At 34.5% G+C, this 26,645-nt stretch overlaps 2 protein-coding genes across 2 annotated transcripts in view; one reads left to right on the forward strand and one right to left on the reverse strand.

Annotated features, from left to right (window-relative positions):
- Nucleotides 1–604: 604 nt before the first annotated feature.
- LOC131425107 (rac GTPase-activating protein 1) lies at nt 605–4,069 on the reverse strand. The gene is made up of 7 exons (XM_058586702.1): nt 3,671–4,069; nt 3,408–3,610; nt 2,793–3,340; nt 2,553–2,738; nt 1,836–2,499; nt 1,543–1,663; nt 605–1,481 (listed from the first exon to the last, which is right to left on the reverse strand). The coding sequence occupies exons 1-7, from the start codon at nt 3,747–3,749 to the stop codon at nt 1,405–1,407; spliced, it is 1,878 nt and encodes a 625-aa protein (XP_058442685.1). The 5' UTR covers nt 3,750–4,069; the 3' UTR covers nt 605–1,404.
- A 9,016-nt stretch (nt 4,070–13,085) lies between these two features.
- Nucleotides 13,086–26,645, forward strand: part of LOC131425106 (endoribonuclease Dcr-1) — a 36,858-nt gene continuing 23,298 nt past the window's right edge. The window contains exons 1-3 of the mRNA XM_058586701.1: nt 13,086–13,901; nt 13,971–15,432; nt 15,488–15,787. Of these exons, the coding sequence (XP_058442684.1) occupies nt 13,258–13,901; nt 13,971–15,432; nt 15,488–15,787 (2,406 nt within the window). The 5' untranslated portion in view covers nt 13,086–13,257. The remainder of the gene's footprint in view (nt 13,902–13,970; nt 15,433–15,487; nt 15,788–26,645) is intronic.

Below are 26,645 nucleotides of genomic sequence, written 5' to 3' on the forward strand. Positions count from 1 at the left end.
TTCGTTCGGCACGTCAGAAAAGACATTGCACTTCGTTGCAAAAAAAAAAAAAAAGTGTTCTGTAAATAGCAGAAACTTTACGTCTGCTTAGCGGTTCAAATTGAACTGCCGAGTTTAGCACTAAGCAGTTCAATTTGAACTGCTCTGCACTGATGAGTCAAAGACGAAACGTAAAAATAATGAAAACGGTTATGTGCCCTAGCACAAAATTTGGCTAACCCCTAAATGACCATACCTGCATCGGCCAGAAATAGTCGAAAACACGTTTTCGTTCGGCACGTCAGAAAAGACATTGCACTTCGTTGCAAAAAAAAAAGTGTTCTGTAAATAGCAGAAACTTTACGTCTGCTTAGCGGTTCAAATTGAACTGCCGAGTTTAGCACTAAGCAGTTCAATTTGAACTGCTCTGCACTGATGAGTCAAAGACGAAACGTAAAAATAATGAACACATTAGAGGTTGAATGAAAAATAGAAATTAAAGATGTAATATCTTCGCATCAGAACAATGTAATATTCCAATGAGTAATCAAAACACATGAAATATACATCCATATTGACAATAGTGACTTTTATTGTATGGGACATATGACTATTAAATATGAAAGTAACCTTAACACTGATAATAACGGAAACGGTTGTATCAAATGAAAAAAGTCTTCAATTCAATGTGCATTCTTATATCAAGCAAAGAACTAGTAATTGTATAAAGAAGTTCACACATTAAATGCAATTCATGTTCATTTTCACTACACATATGTTTTTCTATCCGCTGTAGTGATTATTATTGAATCCTATTGTATTTTACACATCATTTTAAAGTGCCCGTATTTTATACTGGAACAAACTATACAGTGAAATTCATGTCTTTCGTGTGAAGTGAACCCACTAAAAGAAAATAGACGCATACTATATATTAAACCACAACACGGACTCGTTTGACGACTCTATTAACAAAAAATAATTCTACTCCATTTTGTATGAACTCAATTTTACTTTATTTCTACGATAGGAAACGTAATGAGTTTGTTCAAATATTAAGAAAATAGTAAGCCAAATACCTTTGAGTGTCATACAAATGTAAATAATCTTAGAAACTTTACTGTAGTGATACACTAAAATACAGGATGGGTGTACTACATCGAGTACATGCAGTGGTTAAGTGAAACGAAAAAAAATGTCTATACATTGTTGGTGAATTTACACAACCGTTTGTCAGCAGATAGCTTCTGTCACTAACGGCTCTTCGAAAAACCATCAGAGACAGATCTCTAGATGTTTTTTACTTTATGATTTAATACAGTAATTATGTGCAGCATTTACATTGATTCAGAAACAAATGCAAGATTATCACTTACAAAACATTAACACATAAGTACTAATCGATGAAAGTTATTTCTACTATCTTCACTTTTTTTTAGACGGATAAGGCGGTGTTGCATAAAATTTACGCTCTCGTTTACTACTCTTCAATAATGGCGTACCTGTGTTAAAAAAATAAAAAATCGATTAGAAGAAGATAATCTTCATTATTTTTATTATTACCAAGATAACTCTTCATCGCCAATGCAGCGCACTGCTTTTGTTCTTCTTCCTGTGTATTTTCCTCGACGTTAACAAATTGTGACCAGTAATCGGTTGGTATATTTAGCAAACTATCCATAATCTGTAAGGAAATAAACGTATTAAAATTCACAGGTGACTTTCTCATTATTCTTGAATATTCTCATATTGCAAATTGATTCATCTAAAAATATACTATTTTTTGTAAAAGAAATAACAAAGGGATCAATTACCAAAGATAAACTCGTCGAAGAATGACACACACTAATACTTACATTACACTGAATGACTGTCTCGGCGAACACCACATGAGTATCAAGTTTGGCATTTGAGTAACCAATGATCGTAGGGGCGAAAACTTTTGCGAGATTTTCCAAAGGCATTTTGACATCCTTGCACTCAGCTATTCGCTGAAAATGTTGTATTAGATAAGCCAACGTGTCGCGATTAGGCTGGGGTAATCTGGCAATAGCATCGAATAGTTCTTTCTGCTTCTGTTTGTTAGATGTCACTTGAACTGCGTTCGAAAAGTCCATCCATAATGCTTGCGGGATGAGTGGTTCTCGAAGTGAACGTAAAAAGTCTTTTATACATCCACAAAGTACATGAATGTCGATATTCGTCAGGTTAGGTACGGTTTTACCACGAAGGAATTTTTCCTTTAACGTGCGAACTTCTCGTTCTGATCCGGAAACACGGTAGATGCCCACTTCGGTCAACCCTCTTGTTTCTATCTCATTGACGCAATGTACAATAAGCCCAGGTATCATTGGACCAACATTCGGCGTATAATCCGATAAACAGCCCGCTTGATTACCTTTAAGTGTTGGTGTTCCAGAGCTCTGAGGCACGCAAGCAATCGTCAGCCGATCCCTGCAATCCGAGTGAACTACAGCCTTACATTCCCGACATCGTAAACCAACGGATCCAAAACGTATTCTGCAGGATATGAAATAAGTTATACACAAGAGACAACTACACTAAATATTTACCTTTGTTGACATTGCGTACAAGTCTCGGAATACTTAAGAAATGTTTTTCCAGCAAACGCGTGCTGTCTCATAATACTACGCTTTACAGTTGGAGTCATGTTGTTTCCATTAAAAACCGGTTCCACTTCTTCAATTGGAGGAGCAGATGGCGTAAACATATTCATCTTCGAGAACTTGGAGTCGGTTCTGAAATAAATTTACATTTATTACGGAAAGTTTTAACTGGATACTTCAGCTTACTTCGAGGGCGTCTTGAAAGGGTTAGGCGATACGTTCTCCTTAGATTCTATGATATTCTTAGGAGTCGCTTTTTGTTGCTCAAATGAACCGTTATGTTGTGGAGGCATTGCCTGAATAATGGATTCTGCTAAAATTGGTCCATCGTCTTGAGGAACAGACACTTTTGTATGTGCCACAATTTTTTCATTCGGACCAAGCTCAATGACTTTCTTGCTTTCACTGGTACTTATTCTTTTAGAAGCATCTTGACTAAGGCGAGATCGCTTACTTCCTACACCGACAGCAGCAGAGTAGGACGGCCGATGCCTTCTCCAAGAGCTGTTTCTGTTGGTTTTTACATTGGCAAAATCATCTTCCGATTGAGTTAGGGATAAATCTGACAAAAAAGATCCAGTGGAATTAATATCATTTCCGAGTTTGTCCCCTCGATCGTGCGCCGATTTACGTTTATAAGAATATGCATTCATAAAAGCAAGTCTTTCTCTTGTTTCATTTTTAATGTCTTGTTCGTTCTTCATGATATCATAAACAGCTCCCATTTTTTTCTCCTAGAATCAATGAAAGTAAATGTATACATCATTTGAAAGTAACGTTCACAAACTTGACAAAACTCACGATAGCATCTCTTTCGTGTTCAGCACGTTTCCTTGCTTTACTTTCCTCGTCAAGCAGCTTGCGCGCAAGAAACAGTTTTGTATCCAGATCAGACATCTGCCTTAAAGCTGAATCAAGTTCACGCTGTAATCTCTGAGCTTCTTGAACGGCTTTCAGCCATTGTAAGCGACATTCATCTTGAAGTTGTACAAACTTGAGAAATTCTAAAAAGAACGTGAACATGAACGAAACAAAACTAAGCAAACAAAATTAAAATAATTTACCTAATTCTGCCGTTCCCTCACGCAACACATCCGAGCATCGTCGGAGCTCATCGAACTGAGCAATAATTGATAGTTCCATTATCAACTAGTTAGATTTCAGATTTCACACACCATCACTATGGATACACTGAGAATCCTCCGAATTAGATTGACTTATAATTAAATGTTAACAACTATTTTAAATAATTCTAGCTACAAACACAAAAAAACGCAAACTTCTTTAAAATTATGCCCGAAGCACGCGAAAGAGAATAACACTAGTTAAAAACGACGGTTAATTTTTGTGCCAGCGACAATCCAACGAAATGCGATTGGCGGGATTGAATACAAAATATCTCGCCTGTCAAACGACGGTGGCAGAGATGCCAGGTTAGATTTTCAAATATTACAGAAAGAATTCAGCAGTACAAATATTCTAAACACGATCTTTGAACATAACTCCTAGTTTGAGTTGCGATTACTCAAATTCATAAACTGGAACAATATGTCAAAATTTGAGTATAGATTTGAAAAGAATTTACTTGGGCCATGAGTTCTGTCACATTTAATCATACATTAGAGTAAGCGTTGAGTCGACGACACGACCTGCCACTCGTCTATCAAAACTGTATCATAAATTTAACTACCCCCCAGTAACTCGTAATGTCAAAACGAGTTTGCTTAAATTTTTTCAGTAACTGGCAACATAGGCCAAAAACTATTGATTTTGAATAACGGTTACTATAGCCATGGTTATCATTGATTGTAGGCATGATTGGGAATGTAAACAAATCTAATTTCCATACCAAACAAAGTTTTGTTTTTTATTCAATTGTAGTGAGAAATAATACAGCAAAAGTAAGTTACGCTCAATGTTCGGTACTAATGCTAGCGCAAATATAGCGATATCTTTATTCCTGGTTCTCAGCGAAACGTTTCACTACTAAACTACATAACACTTGCACTATTTTGGAGATAATTAGCACTCGTCCTATATTGCTGTTTCTTTTAAAACATGTCCCCATTTTTCTATGGACTATCTATCCGGTAAAAAAAATTCTGCGAAAATTCGATGGGAGATTTTTTTTAAATTATAGTTAAATGCATGGCACATATTTTAACCAAAGATATTTAACACTAAGTTTATTTTGGATTACTTACATTGATTATCATCAATTCGCAATCACTACCAGACAAGATCATCTAGACTATTCAATCAGATCAATACGGTTAAATATATTTACGACATAACAACGTATTTTACAATTGCGAGAGCCATTGAGCATTTAATAATTAACAAAATCTAATTACATATAATATTTTTACTTCATAGCATACATACTAAAGCATAAAGTGTTTTTAAATATTTCCGGCATCTGCACTAAGTGCTCTTAAACTGCGAGCCTTTTGCATCATGATGAGGGTCCATTCAATTGATAGGTTTCCTGTAATATCTAATCTTTATCGTATGGTTGCGTTTAAGCAATAATGGAAATGGGTGGCAATGACAGTACAAGTTCGCTTTTCATGTCCAATTTTAGGTTCATTTTAGGAGATTGTGACCTAAAAGAAGTAGAAACCCGTATTAATTGAATGAAAAACAAGAGAAAGAGAATTGTTTCGAATGCTATCGAGAGCTATGTATACTCCATGTTTTGCATTCATCGAAGCAAAATTTCAATTCAAAAGGTTTATCACTTACTTTTTCTGCTTTTGATTTCTGTTTAGCTAGCACTGACTACGACGACACGACCAGACACTCCGAAGCAACATCGGAATAAAAAGTGTTCGTGTGCGATTTACCGCCAGTTATCGAATATTGAAAAACCCCTAGGTAATAATAAAAATATATTTTACAAGCATCACTGCTGTGGTTGCTACGAAATAGTCGCCATGCACGGCATAATAAACAAACAGGTAATACTTTAAAAGATGTATTATAAGTAGAACAGTTTAACATATATCAAGTTAGGCTAAAATATATTCATTGTAGGAATGTACCAGTTATTATGGAGATAACAATATGAGGATGTGATGGTGATCTATCAAAATGGAACATATCCGCCTATATTTACCACTGAATTTCCTTTCTACGTATCTATCAACAATATTTGAATGATAGGATAATGTCCCTGTCAAGCCACCCACAGATTGTCTCGGCTTCTACAGGCGTTTAAAAAGAGATTCATTATAAGAATCATTCCACGGAAAACACCATCTGCCTAATGATAATCGGTAGCAAAACAAATTATCTCACGACCAACAAAGCACGCTCAAGAACTATTTACTTACAAAACGACTTGCTGTAATACGAGCACAACAAAAATAGATTTCATCATTTTACATTTTTATTTATTCCGGAGGTTTGAAATATGATTTACTAATAGACCGGTTGATTAAATTTGATTGTAATTGTAACAGCATGTTTCACCGGTACCTTAATCGTTTATTTATTGTTGCATTTTTATATAATTTAAATATTGGTGAAGTCATTTGAAATTCGCGAAATCTGATTAAAAATGTACAAAAATTTGGATCGAAAAACATTCGAAATATAAATAATTTAAGCTGTTCTAGTACATTTGCATTAAAAGTAAAAAAATAACGGCAATCACGATCGGGACTTTTCACCGAATTTCGAAATTGCAGCATATCACCAACATTCGGGGTCATATACGTTAATCTGAGTGCCTCAATGGGTTGCAGACCATTTTGGTCTCACGATGAAATTTTCTTCACTCTAGCTAGTCCGCTAGCTGTGAAAAGATAAACAATGGTAACTAGGGTTACTGTAACTGTTATTTCGAAAACAACAATTTCTCAGACCGCGTTGCCAATTTCAAACATTTTTCATAAGATATCATTTTGACATTACCAGTTACTGAGGGGTAGCTCGATTTACGATACAGTTTTAAAAGCGAGTGGCAGGTCGTGTCGTCGACTGACTATGTAATTTCACAATCGCAATGCTCTCTGGAATTACTTTTTCTCTTGAAACGAAGAGGCCGCACAAACAGAACTGAAAAACATTTCATAAATTTTTAATCGTTTATTTATTTATAGCTAGGTTCCTTGGCAACTACTCTGTAGCAACCAAAACAGTGTTGCTTGAGAAGATTGTTTTTATAACATTCAAGGGGCCGTTCAATTTTTGATAACTGGTGGTAAATCAATAAAAAACACTTTTTATGCAAATTTTTATACGGAGTGTCTGGTCGTGTCGTCGGTTGAGTTTTCAAACATTCGAGTGAAAATAATACTTCTTGCAGCTCACTGTGTTTTCATTCTCGGAATATTCTTATTGAAATTAAGAATGCAAGAATACGTCGTTTCTTGCCGTTTCAATATCCGGTTTTGAAACCATGCATCATAAACCATAGATGTTTTCAATATAAATTCAGTGGTTTCAATTATGCTAAGTGGGAAACCCAACGTAAGGGCACAGACTAACAGACAGGAAACTCAAATTAGATTCTTCAATCATTTTAACGGTCATTTCGAATATTCCTTTAGTTGGGACAGTACACGCATATGTCATGATGTCGCCACGTTACCCTATCAAAAACATCCTGTCTGTCATCAAGACCGACGACACGACCAGGCACTCCGAAGAAAAATCAGCATTAAAACTGTTCGCTAACGATTCACCGTCAGTTACCACAAATCTAGCGACCCCTTGTAAATGATAAAAATAATCTTCTCGAGTTCAACTTTGTCCAAATTAAGCAGAAATGCATTTCAATGAAATCGATTTTCGGAATTTAATCGAAACTATGGATGAAACCAACGAACGAGGACAATGATCTGCTTCCAGCGATTCATCCGTACACTTCAACTGCTAGCTTTTCTGGGCAGTAGGATTCGGTGTAATATACCGGTGTCAAAATTGTTTTGTGTCGGTTGATTGCGCAGCAGTAGAAACAGTATTTCACCTTGTTGGCCACTATTCGAGGATTACTAGTGAAATTCCACAATGAAATCATTTTACCGTACGTTATGCAGGTACCGCAGAGCACTAGCTCGTTGTCGGTCATTTCCATGTCTTCCTTCTCACACAACGGTTTCAAGTCAAGACCTGAATTTTGAACTTGGCTTTATAAAAGCCATAACTCAAACTCCTCAATTTTTACATTCCGCTCGAGTCAGGTAAATCCATTAAAATGTTCCGTAATATAATAACCGATCTGAAATTTATTTTGTTTACATTCATCTTGCCTTCGATATGCAGTAACCAAGGTTATGGTGACTGTTATTCAAAATCAATAATAATAATAAAAATAATCTTTTCGAGCAACACTGTTTAGTTGCTACGACCTAGTTGCCAAGGAGGTCCAACACAAATAAACAAACAGTTTGCTACAGGTAAATAACAAAATGACCATACTGGAGACAAATCGGTCCTATCACTCTTTCTCTCAGGGCAAAGTCGGTGTCTAATCTCTGAAAATTCATTGAAAATCAATTCGAATATGATTTTCCTGCCCCCGATGGCTAACTTAGCATAGCTAACACATTTCGGCTTTACTGGCATCGGTGATAATCTGTTCGGAAGCTATGGTATTGTCTATTACTGTCTACGTCACATACAAAAAACGCGGAAAAAGGAAGATTTGCCACCTGATGGCTTCAGTGTGTAATTCTAACATTTTCTCGTTGGCTGATTCGGTAGAGTAGAGAGTCGGATTCAGGTTTCTCGTTGCTTTTGCTCCGAAAATTTGCCAAATAAATTTAAATGGTCTGGAAGAGATTAGATAAGGTATTGCCGTGGTAAAAAAGTCACCTTTTTTCCTAACCAACGAAGAAGCATCCTGGTCCCGGGAACATAAATCTGTTCATGAGACACGAAAACATACTCCGTTTCATTGTTGATATCAAGGGAACCGGAACGTGGAAGTAAAGATTGCTGATAAGTTGATAACCGACCTTGAACCTGATAACCGACTTTACTTTGAAAAGCTGCTAGTTAACCCACATATGCTAAAGACTATATGGGGTAAAACATTTTCGTTCACAAAAATCAACACGTTTGATTCGACAACGGTGAAGATCAGTAAAACATGTAAAAAAGTCCAAAAATATTTAAGTAATTTAAGTACAAGAATATGTTATGTTAAAATTATGTGTATACATTAAACTAATTAAACACTTCCAATACTGCATAGATTATTTGCAGTTGTGATCCAGAGAACTGCGACTGCTATTCAGACTGTGACAACTGCTTGGATGATCATTAGATGTCCGGTAGATGTCCACTAGTCTACTTCATAACGATATTTGAATGTTCTTCTCCGTCGGACTCAAGTGATTCGAGTTTGACCGACATGAAAATTAATGAACGTCCAGTTTCATTACAACGCGGTTTCCCTGAAAAACAGTCGTTACTGATGAAACTGTCGATTTCGGATGAAAATTACCAACACAATAAAAATAATCTAGATGAGCAACGTTGAGAAAAATAAATGGTTACCCTCCAACATCGCTAAAAAAATTAATTATATTATCAACGTAATCCAATAATTTATTGTGATGATTCATTTTCAAATATTATGATGAAATCAGGCATCCCTGCAAGCAGCTGATCGGTGTTGACAAACGAGGGGAAACCAACTAGTAAAAAAACTTTCACATATCACAAGTGATGTACCGATAGTAAATAGTTCGCGCAGTACAATATAGGTGGAACTAGCAAATACAAATTATAATACGGAATACTTCGACAAATTTTCAAGGACACATTTTGCATCGTGCGGTACACTGTCATGATACGCTGTCAGAGTGACAATGTACTTTAACGAGTTTTCTATAAAACTAGCAACACTGAATGGTAAGAACAAGTTCACCATAGTTACTGTTTATTATAGTGAAAAATAAATAAACAAACAATTTTTATCTGATAATCAAGATCACAAGCGAAATATAAGTTAAACAATTATCTAGAATAGTTAAGCCACCATGAATATACTACTAGCTGTATTGATATTTGTAGATTCGTGGGTGTTTGTGTTCATTTTTCATCTTTTGTGCTAGTGCCGGCGATATCTAGGCTGATTGTTGCAGTTTAATACAGCAACGATAAATATAAACAAACAAGTTTGTTTTGCACCGTAGCAACTAGCATAAAGCGTTGCCAGAAACGATCTCCTTCCACATTTTCAAACTATCGCAATGAAAGGGAGTAATTTTCTAGGCTTACTTGTTCAGGCTGTGAACCAAACATTGGCGGTTCGTTTGTATGGGACTTAGGGGTATTATTATTTGTATTTGGAACTAGTGCATCACGAAAAATTATTTTTATAGGAATTTACTCATACTGTCATGTCTGTTAGTCTGTGGTAAGGGTTTCTTAACTTATTACATGCATATCTACGCTGAGAAAAATACCATAGTAACCGTAGCCTGTTTTTCATTGTCATTTTAACTATACTCTTAAATAGTAGCAACAATCATGATATATGACTATTCACCATCTGTATTGTATAAATTACTAGACAACAAAGACTACGACTTAACTAAACTATTTGTATTTATGACTTTTCTGGCATAGTAATCATGACAATGGTAGTCATCTCAAATATAAAATAAATAGTTAAAATCACAAGTCGTCGATAACTATTTCTAGTAAGGTGAAATTGCTCTCGAGCCTTCATATTTATGAGAAGCGAAATAGTTATTGCTACCATGTAAATATGTTCACAGTATAATAATGTTACCATAAATGGATACATGGTTTAAAAGACGATTATGAATATATATTATATTCGAGATGACTACCATTGTCAGGATGCCCATGAGCCAATTTGCGCCATTTTTTCTGATTGTATTTTGCTCAGTGTATGTGATTTTTTACATAAGATTAATGTGTGGATTTTTTTGAGTGTATACAGTCTCTACACTGTTAAAAATTGACACCTTTTAAAAATCTGTATCTCTACCAGAGATGCCATTTATACAGATTTATCTGTATGATACAGATTTTTACATGCGCATACAGATTTAATACAGAGTACAGATTTCTTAAATTTAATACAGATTTATACAGATTTCACCAAAAGTATTAAGGAAAAAATTAAACTATCTATTAGTATTTGAGCTATTTATTAGTATTTGATTGTAATGACGAGATAAACGTATAGGAATCAACGTACAAATCACTTTTTAAAATATATATTTGTTGTGCAGATATTTATGAAGAACACTGAAATCCATGTATATTAAAATTTGTAACTAAATTGAACTTAAAAGTTAGACAAGTCTTGGCATCATGAAACATTATTGCCAGACTGACAGTTGTATTACCTGACTTGTCTTATGAAGTGAACATTTTCAAATTAGACAAGTATATAGCACCATAATTCAATTGTTGTTAATAGGAAAAAAAACTATAAAATTTCGTCGATGAATATAATATAAGATATGAAATTTAATCTACCACTCTATAACCATAATCTATTGGAATAACACCTTTTAACATAATTGTATTGTAGAGATTTCATTTTATTAGCGAATACAGATAAATACAGATATTTTATACGAATCAATACAGATTTTCTATGAAAATATCTAGCATACTTCAAAAACCTACAATTTTGCCTAAAATTTAAGTTTCTACAAAAATCTTAATCTAAGTAATACAAAAAACTATAAAGGGCGAAACTGTCATTCCATTTGTTTACGTAAGTTTTGCCCTCCGTGTTCCATGCCAACAAACAGGATGAAGGGAAGAGGGAAGCTGTTATTTTTGTTATTTTAAGTGGTTTCCGAACTGTTTACTACTGGAAATAGTACATGAGACAAGATAATTGCCCGCAGATTTATCTTAGCCGCTGAAACCAGCCAATTCACGAAATACGCGCAAGGGTGTATCGTGCTTCAAAATTCTAGCGCATAAAAGTAAAGTGTGTTGTCATATGGCTCAATCAAATGTCATCACATATTAACATTAAGTGCAGACTTGTTGATATAGAATGATTTGAACATGAGACTAAAGTGTGTAACTGTATGACAGAGATCAATGTCGCAACATGTCAGTTTGAAGTGTCGCTTCATTGAAGTATATATGTTTTCTTAATAGTCTTTATATTCCCTGACAATTGCGGCAGTACTAAGTTTCAAGCATTAAGTAAAAAAGTTTTAACAAAAATGGCTACCAGAATCTTCGTGAGACTGATTGGATCAGGTTTTCTATCACATATCTTAAAAATATTAAACAGTAATTATATCGATTACATTGTCGGTGACTTTTCGAAACATCGTATCAGCAAGTGACCGTTTCTGTTTGTTTATTTTCATCGCTCAATGAAAATAAACAAGAAATCATGAACAAGCAGTTGGTATTTGAGAATAATGAAAAATATTTTATCGCATGGCAGCAAAAAATTCACCGTTTAAAAATTCATTAGATAATATTAATTTGTTTTTGTTTGCATGACTCATAAAATGTTCACGTCTTCAGGTAATGGAATTGGAGATTACCTAACAAAATCGTTCAATTCTTCTACGGTCTTGTGTCAGTTGGCGAAATGAAAATTCTATACTAAAATATTGAAAATTTGGGCAATATTCAATAAACTATGTTTAACAAATTATTTAAAAGTCGATATCTAAATGATGACATTTCAATTATAAATTTAAATTCACCTGATATGAAAAAGTATTAATGATAATTATAGGTATAAATCTTTTGAATTTAAAGAATTTTCATAAGTTCATATTTATTTGTCTGACGATTCGAATGTAAGTGTCGAGCGAATTGAATACCAAGTGTCATATGTTTGAAAGAAATCACCTGTTTGTTTGATTGAATTCAAGTGTATTTTAAATAGAAATCAATATTATTTTATTTGAATTAGTTTTGAAGAGACTTACACTTGCAATTAAAGTGTCGACTCGTATGCGGCGAAATTAAGTGTAGAACACATTAGTCCAACATGTCGATTTTTATCAGTGTAATAAATACTGTTATCCAGAGATGCCAGGTTTGCAGATTTGTCTGCAAATTTGCAGATTTCTTATATAGCACTGCAAACATTTTTTGTTGCACTCTTTTGCATACTTCTAAAAATCGAGTTTTTAGCAGACTTTCGTCAAAATTTACAAATTTTTGAAAATTGCTTCGATGTTTTGTTTTGCTCGTCAATCCAGTTTGGTGTATAATAGTTTATAGAGAAATTTAAGCCCGCAGACATTTTTTCGGATTTACAGACTTTTACAACCCTGTCTAAAGAAATTTGAAATTTTCACCTGGCATCTCTGCTGTTATCATGAAATGTAAACAAAAAGCGGCACTTACATGAGAATTGTTAATGTCATTTTTAATGATTACTAAAGTAATGACATTTCAAATTTGTATGGAGAATTCATCATTACTGTCCTTATACGTTCATTAAAAATGACATTACTTTTTAGTAATGACACTTTTAATGATCGTGTAAGAGCCGCTAAAGGGATAGGTTCGGTGAATTCTTATGCGAGGTTCTTTTATTAAACTAAATTAAATTATTAGTGTGTGAAGAATGTTAAAAAGTATACAAGCCAGTATAGGATAAAAACTTCAGATAACATGACAACATTTCAATTAAACGGTGGACCGGTGTGTTGTGTTCATTCCGATGATAATTGAAATACGTATCAGCGGAATGGCTTATTATTGGACTGACAACATACATACAACAACGCTTACTCCTCGAGACTATCAGGTGGAACTGCTTGCATCCGCAAGAGAAAAAAATTTAATTCTCTGTTTGGCTCACAATTCTTCCAAAGAATTTATTGCCTTAAAACTTATTCATGAGTTGGGTTTCCAGTTGAGAAGCTCCACAAATCGTAAATGGACTGTTTACATTACAAATAATGATTCTGCATATCACCTGATCCGAAATCTTACAGATTTGAAAGTGGTATATGTGAATGGAAACGATAATCTTGATTGGGAGCAGATAGTGGAACAGTACCAGGTTTTAATTACGAACGGTCGACAATGGTTGGATGTTGTTGTTTGTGGATATCTAGACCTACAAAACGTGAATTTGTTGATCATTGACGAATGTCACAAAATCTATGGAAATGCGGAAATTTCTGAACTATTTGCTCAGTATTACAGTCAATGTATACTCAAACCAAAAATATTAGGACTGGCTGGTCCTCTGCACAACGCTGGTTGCGTTCCGGGAAGATTGAGTGCTGAACTAGAACAATTAGAGCAATGTCTCAAAGCGAAGGCGGAAACAGCCAGTGATATTGTTACTGTTCTGAGGTAAATATCATCACTGTACAGATATGTACACCAGAGATGATTTTCTTTTTTTTTTGTTGTTGTTTCTAGATATTACACCAAACCAAAAGAAATAATTTTGCAATGCGCACCGTTGCAGGAAACAGATCTCGCTCTATATTTGAAAGAATTAGTCTCAACAAATATTCATTTTCTTGAGGACCATAGATACGACCCTTGTGAAATTTACCAAGATGATGAATTTATTGAAGAGCTGAAAAATATTCCCGATCCGAAGTCGGACCCCTTGAAGTTTTTGTATGAATTCTTAACAATCTTAGATGAAATGGGTCCTTGGTGTGCTGATCGTGCAGCTTTAGCACTAATTATACAAATTGAGAAACAAAAAATTAAAACACCATATGAGAGACACTTTCTACTACTTTGTCTTGTATCGACTATTTTCGTTCAAATTAGGTCTATTTGTGATCTTGCCTTTCAAAAATTCACCACTGAAAAGGAGAAAATCGAGGCCTTCTCAACGCCAAAAATTTTACGATTATTAGAAATTTTTCGGGTTTTTCGACCGGATGCTCAACGAAACCTAGGAGGCACAGTATCCCAGAGCTTCACTAAAGACAATAAAATAGAATGCTGTCAAAGCTTACTGCAAGAAATCCAGTGTACAGATTTTCGGAAACTAAATGAAACACTTGATGATGTTACTAGAAACATCGACAATATATCGGAGGGTATAGAAAATTTGAAAATTTCTTTGCGGCTTCTTGCAAACATTTCACCGTTGGACTCAGATGTAGCAGGACATGGGAAAAAGCCAAAATCTCCAATGAAGAATGGAATTCGGCAATTGCGTCAGCGCAAGAAGGTAAATTTTTTGAATCGTCAAAATCGGTCAAATTTTCACAACCAAAACGATCCTGATGCATTATGTGCGTTAATATTTTGCAATTCCAAATTCACTGCCAGAATGTTGTACACCATGTTTTATGAAAGTGTTCGTTCAGATCCACATCTTAATTACATAAACGTTCAGTACACTGTAGACAAGACAGCTGATCCACTAACAGAACCTAAGGAAGCCGAAATCGAGCATCGGAAGCAAGAGGAAGTGCTTAAGCGTTTTAGAATGCATCAATGCAATCTCTTAATAGGAACATCTGTTTTGGAAGAAGGAATTGATCTACCTAAATGTAATCTGGTTATTCGTTGGAATGAACCAGTTAGTTATCGGTCATACGTACAATGTAAAGGACGTGCTCGAGCTGCAGCTGCGTATCACATCATGTTTGTAACGCCTAGGATTCAGCAATCTTCTTTGACTAGGATAGAACATCTTAGCGACCGAGCACATTATTATATGTGCAAAAAAACTTCTGCCGATAGTGTAAATAATGATGATTCAGATTTCGAAACAAATATTAACAATTGTCTTAGTGATAAAGACTCGCAGGGCTATTGTACGAGCGGCACTTCTGAGTCTAGCTTACAGATAATGGAAAATTGCACAAACGAAATGATTGAAATGGTAGCAGTTTACATGGAAATAGAAAAGGTATTTAAAAATTCAGATTCGAATCGGTATGATAAGTAATAAAAAATAATTTAAGCTTCTGCTTCATAAATGTGAAAACACAGAACCACCAGAAAGCCAACAGTTGCATGCTGATAATTTCAATCGATTCCTAGAATCATTCAGACCACTGTCAGAAACAGAAGAAAATAGCAATGCTGTGAGTTTGGCCAATGCAATACAAATGATTAATAAGTACTGTGCCAAATTACCTAGTGACACGTTCACAAAATTAACACCTTTATGGCGCTGCGCGAAGACCACGCGGAATGGCTATGACCTATATCAGTACACGATAAGGATGCCTATTAATTCTCCTCTGAAAGAGGATATTTTGGTAAGTGATTTTCTTTATTTCTATTAACACTCCTCCAACCATGCCTGTTTTACTTACACCAAGCCTCAAAAACTGTCGGAACAGTATTTTCAAATGGCTATAGAAACGATATATATGACTTTTACAGTATATGCTCTGACATTTTCAGTTTAACTAAATTGACCCATGCTTAAATCCAAGTCAACATTAGTCTACAATAACCTAGACGCTCCCAATAATCCACTGCAAACTTAACCAAATCGGTTCAGGGTCAACGAAGATACAGCCATTTGAAAATACCGTTCCGAATGTTTTTGAGGCTTTGTGGTTGGATTGTTAAGAGGACACTATGAAATGCTAGAAAAATTATCGATTTTCATTTTTTTTTTACTGTACAGAATCTGTTATAAGCACGAAAAATTCTGTTTCATATAATTGTAGAAAAAAAAGTTTTACATGACGGACATATAGTGTATCTTCCGCCAGATGCTGATCGTTTTCCCTGTCGTCCGAGGTTGTAGTCTGATACATAAAATGATATATCAAATTATTCTGGAGATTTGGCTCAAATGCGAAAATTTTCATAATTTAGCAATATGTCATATAAATGAAACAATCTGATTATTTTAAATAACTCTTATTAGAAAAGTTAAAATTATGAATTTTTGAGATTCATCCACTGAAGTATTTTTGTGCGACTTTTTTCATGTGAATTTTCTTTCAAAGTAATGCGGTTTCTTTTGTGTAAATTTTAAGTTGTTATTCTCGAAAAAACGAAAAATCGCTTGGGGTTTAGAAAATTTTTATATTGATTAGATTGGTGTTTGAATCAGAGGTGGAAATAAGCCCATTTTGCGCACGAAAGTGTGAATCAAGATTTCCGATTGTGAATCAAAAAATGTGTTTAATCCACCTAGCAGTGAGATGACACGTTTTTTTTTGTCAATCCGCATGTGTTTTTTGCTTGAATATTCTTCGGTGTTTAAGTTTTCATGACATTATTCTAATGACCGTCGTTTTAAGCGACAATTTGAGATTTTAATCACTCTTTACTCTGTAATGTCGAAACTGCAAATCGGATCGAATTTGAATCTAGAAGTGTGATAATTGATTGAACATGCCATGATATGTAAGTTCCACTTTAGAGTTTACGGTTATTTAAGGTACTTCCAGAGCCGGTATTCAGGAACCAGCATAACCCAACCCGATTCGTATGGCCATACGATGAATAAATTACAACAGTTTTGAGTCCAACTTTGAAGCTTTTCGGGATTGTCATCTTCTATATCGGTTTGAATTTTAAAAATTCATCATCATGTGATGTCATAATTGGATAAAATTAATTAATTTTGTATATAAGTTTATTTTAATTTGAATTTTTGTTTCTGAAATTTGATTAGGCTTTTTTTGAGAAAACGATTGAGCTTTGAGAAACGATTTTTCACTGGAACCGGAATTCTAAAATCGGTGTGGCCGAAGTCAGATAAATTCACCTGAGTAGCTGAATAGTTTACATTTGTTTCAAAATATTTGAAAACAGTGAAGACACCTTTGAGGAATCATAGCACGAACTAAAATTTTTAGGTGCCTACTGAATCGACAACTGAATACCACTAAAACTGAAAAAAGTTAATTTATTTTATCGACTATCCAAATCTGCTAACCCAAGAAACCTGATTAATTTATGTGGAATAGACATTTTTATACCAATCACCCTGTATCCCCGAAACCGGAAGTTATATCTGACTTAAAAGCAAGATGTTTTACAGAATCTTAAAGCTTTTCATTTGAATCTTAGATGATTCTTAGATTTCAATTAGTTAGTTTTAACTATATAAAACTACTTTTTAAATCTGATAATATCGATAATAGGAGTGATTTTTTACACTTTAATTAATTTTGATTCCGAAAAATATTTCAATAGACATTTATTTATTTATCTATTTATTTGAGAGCAGGAAAGCCTTCTGGAGATGCATTTTATAATCTCTTTCTCCAAAAGGCATAAACCCTCCTTGTCTTTTCTACCAAACAGATTATAATATCCAAATGGTATAATATAAGACTTCGATAAAACTAAATTACATTACAAATAGTTGTATAGTTTTGCTTGTAAAATTGCCCTAGCCCTAGATAAAAACGACCTTGTGAACATTCCTTCGAACAGACAGCAGATCCAAGTCGATAAGTCGGCAGCTATCCGCGTAGCTTGGAAGGTTGAGGATCGAACTTAGTTTGTCATGATAAAAATATCTGATTTCTGTACAATTTGATTAAAATGAAGGGGTCGTCATCAATATCCAGCATTCAAAAATCTTTTAGATCTCAAACAACTTGTAGGTTAAATGGGTGGGTTAAGTTTAATTTAAGTTTATTTAATACAGCAAATGACTTTGAATTCGTTAGATAAAATACATAACATTCAATGTGTGGAATGAATCCCGCAACCATAGGAAAGTTTTCATGCAAAAATCAACACTCTTGCTCTGTAAGTACCGGCTAAGATTTTATCCGGTTATCTCATTCAAAGTTTTTTGTCCGATTCTTGTATTAGTACATGGCTTTAAACGTTTTCTGCTCAGGAGTCCGGTTTTACCACACAAATTATTAACTTGGTTCTCGTATTCAAAGCTACTCAAAGAGGTTTTCAGTGATAAGTTGCACTTATCAGCCGTTTATATAACGCTCAGTCACCTTTTGAAATCTGCTAGGTTTCAAACAGTATCACACACAGAGATTGTTTGATAAGAAGGTGTGGAAATTAATGTTTCATTCATGTCTCTTCATGTTAACTTGAATATGTGTATTAGGCCGCAGAGAACTTTTTTGCGGTTGTCGCTCATTTGAATCATAGTGGTCTATAACTTTGAAACGGAACTGGTATTGATCGATTTTCAGAAAAATTCCACCATAAAAATTAAAACTGGCATATAAATGAACACAAAAAGATTATAAATCTTCAAAACTGATCTCACGCATACATTTCAAATTACCTTCTATGTCGGATATAAAAACTGATTCAGGAATACATTCAAAAACGGGTTTGATTATTTTGTTCATATGATTAAACCATTTTGCTGAGAATCTACGAATAGTTTAGGCATAATTTATTCAAAATCTTGCATCTAATTAGAAACCGATCCCCTTACGTAAAAGATCCTGCAGTTGAATTCTTGAACTTTACAAGCAGTGTCTCCAATCAAGATTAAAAAATTATCAGATCGTAATCACTAGCGAAGATGATCGCTTGTGTAGGAGCGCAACATTTGGCTCATCATTTGAATGGTGCGTTTGAATTAGCGTAGCAAAAACCTGCACTCCTGTTACTTCTGTGTATGATTTTCAAGTTAAATACCACAGTTGGAAAAAAATCTTGTGATTTTACATCTTATAAGATGCATATAAATGGAGCGTCGTATTTCACATAAATTTATATTCAAGAACATTGTGTGATATGAGAATGGATTGAATTGGAATGAAATGAAAACGAAAGATCGATAACAACAGCGCGACTTGAACTGAGAAACACTAGATCACAAGCACATCGACAACTCGAATGAACCACAGAAGCACATATCCGTTCATTGAATAATTGATACATATAAATCCATACAGCCGCACTTGGTAGCCAGAAGCGAATTACACTCGGAACGTGTAAAACTCTGTGCGAGTGGAATATTGCGTCATTTGAAAAATTGAATAGTAGTGAATTGTATCTTTTGTAGAATTACGTCGCCAGTAAAATTCAAATTTTTTTTCTGTGAGGGTAATATTAATCAGCTGCGCAGCACGCTTTGCGATTGGACATGTTTTTATTATCATTATAATTATTATTCATCGCAGCATGTGTGTTAAAATTATTAGCTGTTTTAATTGATGATATTATACCACAACGACGGTATTGCTGAATAAATTTTAAATACATCACGAAGCATGGCATTTCGATGCGACCGACGAAATAAACACCTAACGGGCCTAAAATTATTAATATCGGATAATCCATATCCGAGAAAATTGAGCGATATTCAGTTTTGACGCTTACGTCACTTATACCATTATATCACGGAAATCATAAGTGACAGCCATTTGAACTTCAACCCTGTTCCATTAACACAGAGTTGCATTAAAACGAGCCTAACTTAGTTCAAATGTTGATTCAGAATCAGACAGTGACACTGATAACGATGAAGAAGTTTTAAATTCTAAGTACAATTAATCTTATCAAAAATCATTCGTTTCAAAGTTCATTATAATATTTACAATATATATGTTATATGAGAAGATAATACTGACTGTTTTTCTTCGCTGTAAATAAAAAAAATGTGCTTATTTCCACCCCTGGTTGGAACTATATGAGCCCCCAAGTAGCAATCCGCAACTAGTTCTGATACGACAAAGTCCAAACTATGTTGCAACAAGAGCACGAATATGTGTTTTATGTTATACTGGTTAAAACATGGTGACAACAATGTTTCATCATAACATATTTGTGTTATATTGAATTAAACATAGTTTATAAGCTATCGCTGCTTAATCCAAACATATTTTTAATCACAACAATGCTTCTAGCCACTAGTTGAAAATAAGTTTATTTGACGTCAACAGTAGCAACCCATAACAAGTTTTGATACCACTTAACCCAACTGTGTTGCAACAAGAGCACGAACATTTTTTTTATGTTATACTGGTTAAAACAAGGTGACAGCAGTGTTTCTTTATAACGTAAACATTAAACTAACTATCATTTGTAAGTTATCGTTACTTGATTCTAACATATCTTTAATCACAGCTATGTTTTTAGCTACTAGTTGAAAAAAGGTTTATTTTCCGTTGCGAAACCATTATAAATACGTTAACGTATATGTGAATCGTTACTGTGAATTGATATAGCAATAACTTAGATATTATAAGATTGTAACATATAATTTCTTCATCAATTCAGATAGTTATCGGTAAGTTTTCCCAACGTTATGATAACTAAAATGCAAACAAAACAACCTTTGTTGGCTCGAATATGGCGAACACAATATGGAGTCTCAAGAAGTGTATGAAACGTAAATAAAACCAAGATATTACTTTATTCAAAACTACTTTAGTTATTTTTGTTCTATGCACTGTCATAAACACGAAGAAAATAATATAGGGATTGAACATCGATTGTGATAATATTATAGGGTAAGGGCTCCCTATTTCATCTCATTTGTGAGGACGTCGCCTTCAAACGTCGATTTAGCCACTAAAATCACTATAACTATTTCATATTACTGCTTCATTCGCCTTGCTCCACATTGAGATTTGATTCACATTCCTTGGAAATTAAAATAATGTTCATAAAACAGCAAAAAACACTTATGAAATGTTTACTACTCTGCTCCTAATTTCATCTCAATGGATTTTTATCCATCCTATCGTTGATCCTTTATTCATCCTATAAATTAGCAATGGCGACAGCAATCAAAACGAAATATTCCACTATTACACTCTCAGGTTCAAAATGTCAGAATTCTTCTTAAAAACGGCCTAATGCCAACTATGAGACAATATACGATATTTTTAGAACTAGTTTGAAATCATTTCAACGTTTAAAAATTTTTCAGTCGTTTCCGTTACCTTGCGCTCTAAATTTAAAATTTTACTGAAAAGTTAAATTGGTGAACTTTAAATAAAAACAAACCTGTTATTGTTACTATTTATTCATTAGCCCTTCTTAAAACAAAGTGTAGAGCCAGAGATGCCATTTATACAGATCTATATGTATTGTATAGATTTTTGCGTTCGCATACTGGGTTAAATCAAAGTACCGATTTTGTAAAGATTTCCTAAATTTAATACAGAGTTGTACAGGTTCATAGAAAGAAAGAAGTAAAAAATTAGACTTTTCTCTGAGTATCTATTAGTATTTGATTGCGGTGATTCTTTAAAAAATTATTAATCAACGGACAAATCACATGTTAAAGTGGAAATCTTTTATGTAGATAATTGATTATGAACACTGACAAACATTTATATTAAAATTAGGAACCAATTTGAACTATTTGAAGCCAGATATTTTCATAGAATATGTATTACGTTGCCTAGGAAGTCTATAACTGGTCTATCTGTTTTCACTAATAAAATGATGTTAACAGATTTTATTAGTAAAAACAGATTTAACATCATTTTATTAGTGAAAACAGATAGACCAGATATAGAGTTTCTATACAACGTAATACATATTTTCTATGAAAATATCTGGCATCTCTGGGCACAGCCGATGAAACACACACACTTCACACACTGAAAATAATTTGCACGCTAGCATGATGTGCAAAGCATTTGAGCTATCACTACTTGTGGAACACATGAAACTCATGAAAACATACATTCAACTCCTAAAATGAATGTAAAACTTGTTGATATTTAGTGGAAATCATGTTACATTTATCTAAAATGCACATAAAAATGATAAGATATATCGTTACCTCCAGATTCTATATGTATTTCATATGAATGTCACATTGTTTTTCATATAGATTTCAATTGAAACACGGTTGACCGAATCAAGTGTTTTGCACATACATTTGTGCTGTATTCATTTCCACTTGAAAATGAAGTGTTTCACACATGTAGTTCAATTCAATAGCAAAACACATCACATCCAAAGGAAAAACACATCAATGCTATATGGAAAATAATCTGATCTTGCATCTTAGTGAATTTGCACATGAAATCTTGAAACAAATGGCATTGGTTTTGTATTGAAATGAAAAAGCACATTAAATTGAATTGCTGTTTACATATGAATCGATCGTACAAATTTTTATCAGTGCAGCGTTATGTTGACGTATAGCGGAATGAAACTAGTGCTACTAGATATGCCACAATGGTTATTTCATTAGTATTTAACATGCTCTTCCTGGTAATATTCGAAGCCAAAACAGGTTTACTAAAATATAAATATCAACAGTATAATTAAACTAATGTCACGGATACCAAAAAACATACTTTTTGATGAGATTTCGAAGAAAAAAAAACAACTTTTCTTTTGAAACATTATGAGATAACTTGGCAACTTTGCGAAACCAAATGAGATGAAAACAAAGCGCAATCAAGTGAACTAAGTGAAAAACTTTCATCTCATATTTTTAAAGACTTTTATTGTTTGTCGGGTAGTTTTTGAAGTTTTAAATCGTTAATTAAACAAGTAGCAAGTGAACATTACTAATTATGAAGTCATCCAGCATTCAATGGTAGTGTAATTGTGCGAAATAGTGATCATGTTTTGAGACGAATCGATTAGTAGATATTCAGAAACATGACGAACTGTAAATCTTGAGACGAAAATGTGTCCTAAATTGAAAAGTGAGTTTATTTGAAATGAAAAAAAACGATAACCGAAGAACTTAAAACCATTTCGTTCAATGCAAAAGTGTGACAATAGCTTTTATAATCATTTTAAAACATTTCACAGTCTGGTTCAGGTAGGTTGTAAAATATTATTCATGTTCAAAGTAATGAGGTGACGGGATGAGATAGAAATAGGAGCTCAGATGAAATAGGGAGCCGTTACCCTAGTTCTCATGATATATGAATTTAAAATGATGAGAAATCACTCTACTTGGAATAATTTTGAGCATTCTGAACATAGGGTTATAATTTTGTTTATTTTTTATATCTTTAAAAACAGATTTTTATTGAAGGCGCATAAAAAACAGTTAAGTAAAATTGAATTCCGCTCGACAATTTTTGGATCGTTGTGAAATTTGTACCTTGTATCAAGTTTGTGACTTAAAGTACTCTTCTGCTTTTTTATTGAAGATAGAAAAGTATTCTGGATTCATTCAATGTTTATAGTGTCGATGGTGACTAATACCGTTTTCGTTTTTGAACCTAGACGCGGGCTACTCTGACTCCAAGTAAAACGAACACGTTTTACGCGCCCTAAACAACAACTCATGAAAAAAAGATAAAATAAACAAACTCGGCTGGATGCGTGGTGCGACCCGAAAAAATTTTCAGAGCGAAACTACGCGATTGGAGTCCGCTCTAGAGCGACCTCAGGTTGCTAAAACAAACATATTAAACGTTGTTTGGGCGACTCTGGGTCAGCTTTCGGGCTGCTCTGATCAATAAACGAAAACGGTATAAGTTTCAACTAGTTTACTTGGAAACCAGTTATTTTCAAGTTATGAAAAGATAAGTTATTTCAGTATGGCATTACAACGTAACGACAACATATTTTTAGTCGATTTAACAACTAGTAGAAACTGCGCCTTTTGAGTCATGCAAGTGGTTAGATGTTAGTAACAATCACTCAAATATCTGGTTGCAAACTAGTCACAAACAAGCTAGCGTAACAAAAATTGTTACTTGGGCCATTGCTTAGTTTTGTAACGGTGCAATTTTGTCTGTCGTATAAATCTTTCTGAACATTGATAGCAGTTCAAATGCAAAATTTTTCAAAAATCCATCATGCTACTTAAATCAATCGTGTTTGGAAATTATTAAGAACCAATTTTACTTTCTTTGTCACCATTGAATTCTACATTTTCACTAAGGTATAACACAATACAGATACTAATTCCGAAGTTAGTAGGTATGAGCTAATGAATACTGCAAAAAGTAGTTCAAAATATGTACCCGTATTGTAAGTATTACTCTTTAACGAAAGTGACAGTGGATATTAGAATTGAATTATGATAAGCAAAGTGAAATTGACATTATTTATTTATTTACAATCAACGTTCGCATTCTGCTCCGTGACACATTAAAATCATACCCAGATGAAACACGGTTGAACGATCTCTGTAAACCAATGATAGAACCATTTGCGCCATAGTTGGTACGTCGTATAGGAAGTCGAAGAAATGCACTGTTGCGAAGAGCTCTGGGTCGCACATTAATATTAATTTCGTTGAGCAAAACGGGACAGTCGATCCTACCGTTGAATATGTCTGCTATTATCAAAGCGCGTAATAATTCCCGTCGCACTTGTATACTGTCGAGATCGAATAATAACCCGCGACTTTCATAACTAGATAGTTGATGAGGATCGGTCCACGAAAATCGGCGAAGAGCGAAGCAAACAAATCTGCTTTGTATTGTCTCAATTCTGTGCGCACCGTTCATGTAGCAGAAATTCCAAACTGCGATTCGAGAGTTGAACGAACAAGCGAGCAGTAAAGGTATTGTAGACAGTATACGACTGTAAAGTGCCTAGTCATCCTCATTAAGAATTCTAAGCTACGGAAAGCTTTAGGTACAATATAACTGATGCAATGCTTGAATGTAAGTTGTTCATTGAAATGGACGCCAAGATCCTTAACGTTAGTCGATCTTCCAATCAAGGATTCATCCAAAAAGTATGCTACATGGAATGACACTTTTATCCTTATGAACGTAATCACCGAGCACTTGTCGGGATTTACAATCATATGGTTAACTTCACACCACTCTGCGAAGACTAACAATTGCCGCTGGAGAAAGGCTGCTTTTTCTAAGTTGCGGATGACGTGGTAGATCTTGGCATCATCAGCAAATGATAAGCGAGGACCTTCCAGAGCAAAATTGACATCATTGAAGTATAGTAAAAATATTAACAGTCCGAGATGACTGGTATTCCGGATGATGCGAGGAACTCTTCAGGAGTATGATCGTCAATTTTAACTGCTAAACGACGATTCATGAGGTATGACTGTACTTCATTCTTTTCGGAACCACCATTATTTTATTTAAAAAAAAACTATAAAATTATTTCGTAGAAATTATTTGTGTGTCAGAATGTTTGATGTAACTTATCCGCAATTAAGTGTAGATGCATCGTTTCAAATTCTAGTAGTTAAGGAGGTAAATTCGGCACAATTCACATGTTTACGGACGTAAGTGGTGAACGATCCTTCATTCCCGATTCGAAGATTGGCTCACCCCCTGACAAAGAGCAGGAATGAGCGAAGAGAAAAAAATTTCCGCCAACTTCCTTTCATTAGTCTTAAATTAAACATGTATAGAGTAACACGCGTTTTTCTTTCTCTTAAAAAGGCACATGTCCGAGTTAGAAAATTCTTAAATGATTTATTCGCCGTTCCGTCGAAATCGACTTAGTTTCGTAACGTAAACGTGCTCGCCGTCGGGCAACATTTGGTCCTTCGAGCCGGATAGCAGCGAATTCGCGACTATGGAAGTGCTGCTGAATAAACGAAACATCGCCATCGAAAGGCTGAAACGGGAACACGCGAGTGCAAGAAGCTTGTGCTCACAAGACCCTCCGACGAGTGAAATTAAAGATCGCCTGCAGAAACTGGTGGATATGGAGGAGAACTTTGACCAGATTCAATCCGAAATCGAGGAGCAATTTAACCCGGATGATTTGTTGTCTGTGCTAAACGTTCGGTCGGATTTCGAAAAAATCTATTATGCGACAAAAAATTTGTATGTTCCGATGTTGAATGAGGAACAAGAAATCGGTAGTGATCAGACTGTTACGGATACTAGTAGTGGTTTAAAAGAAGCAGTAAGAGTGTTACTCGAAACACAAAGGGCGTTGCTGATCAGATAAGCTGCAGCTTCAACATCTGTGGAGGAGTTGGCTGTCCAGTTCCACGGAAGGCAAGCTGAGCCAATCGATACACAATTACCGTCGTATAGTCTTCCTATAGTCCTTCTATCAATGCAGTGATTTTAAGCAAGCACCGGTGAAAGAGCGACGTGAGTTGGCCCAGCATGCGAAACTTTGCTTTAATTGTTTACGGTCAAATCATTGGGTGAAAGTTTGCCAATCGAAATCTGTATGCAGAAACGCTGACTGTAAACAAAAACATCATACATTGCTGTGCGATAAGATGACGAATGTAGCTGTTAATAAAACAACCGTGAAAGCGAACGAGAAGCTAGCGGCGAAGAG

This window comes from Malaya genurostris, chromosome 1, assembly GCF_030247185.1.
Source record: "Malaya genurostris strain Urasoe2022 chromosome 1, Malgen_1.1, whole genome shotgun sequence".
NCBI lineage: Eukaryota > Metazoa > Arthropoda > Insecta > Diptera > Culicidae > Malaya > Malaya genurostris.

Excerpts from the sequence above, each read along its gene's own strand:
- LOC131425107 (XM_058586702.1), bottom strand. The coding sequence starts at position 3,749 with ATGGAACTATCAATTATTGCTCAGTTCGATGAGCTCCGACGATGCTCG. Across the intron at positions 3,611-3,670 it reads TGAGGGAACGGCAGAATTAG|AATTTCTCAAGTTTGTACAA; the intron begins GTAAATTATTTT and ends CGTTCTTTTTAG. Across the intron at positions 2,739-2,792 it reads CCTTTCAAGACGCCCTCGAA|AACCGACTCCAAGTTCTCGA; the intron begins GTAAGCTGAAGT and ends AATTTATTTCAG.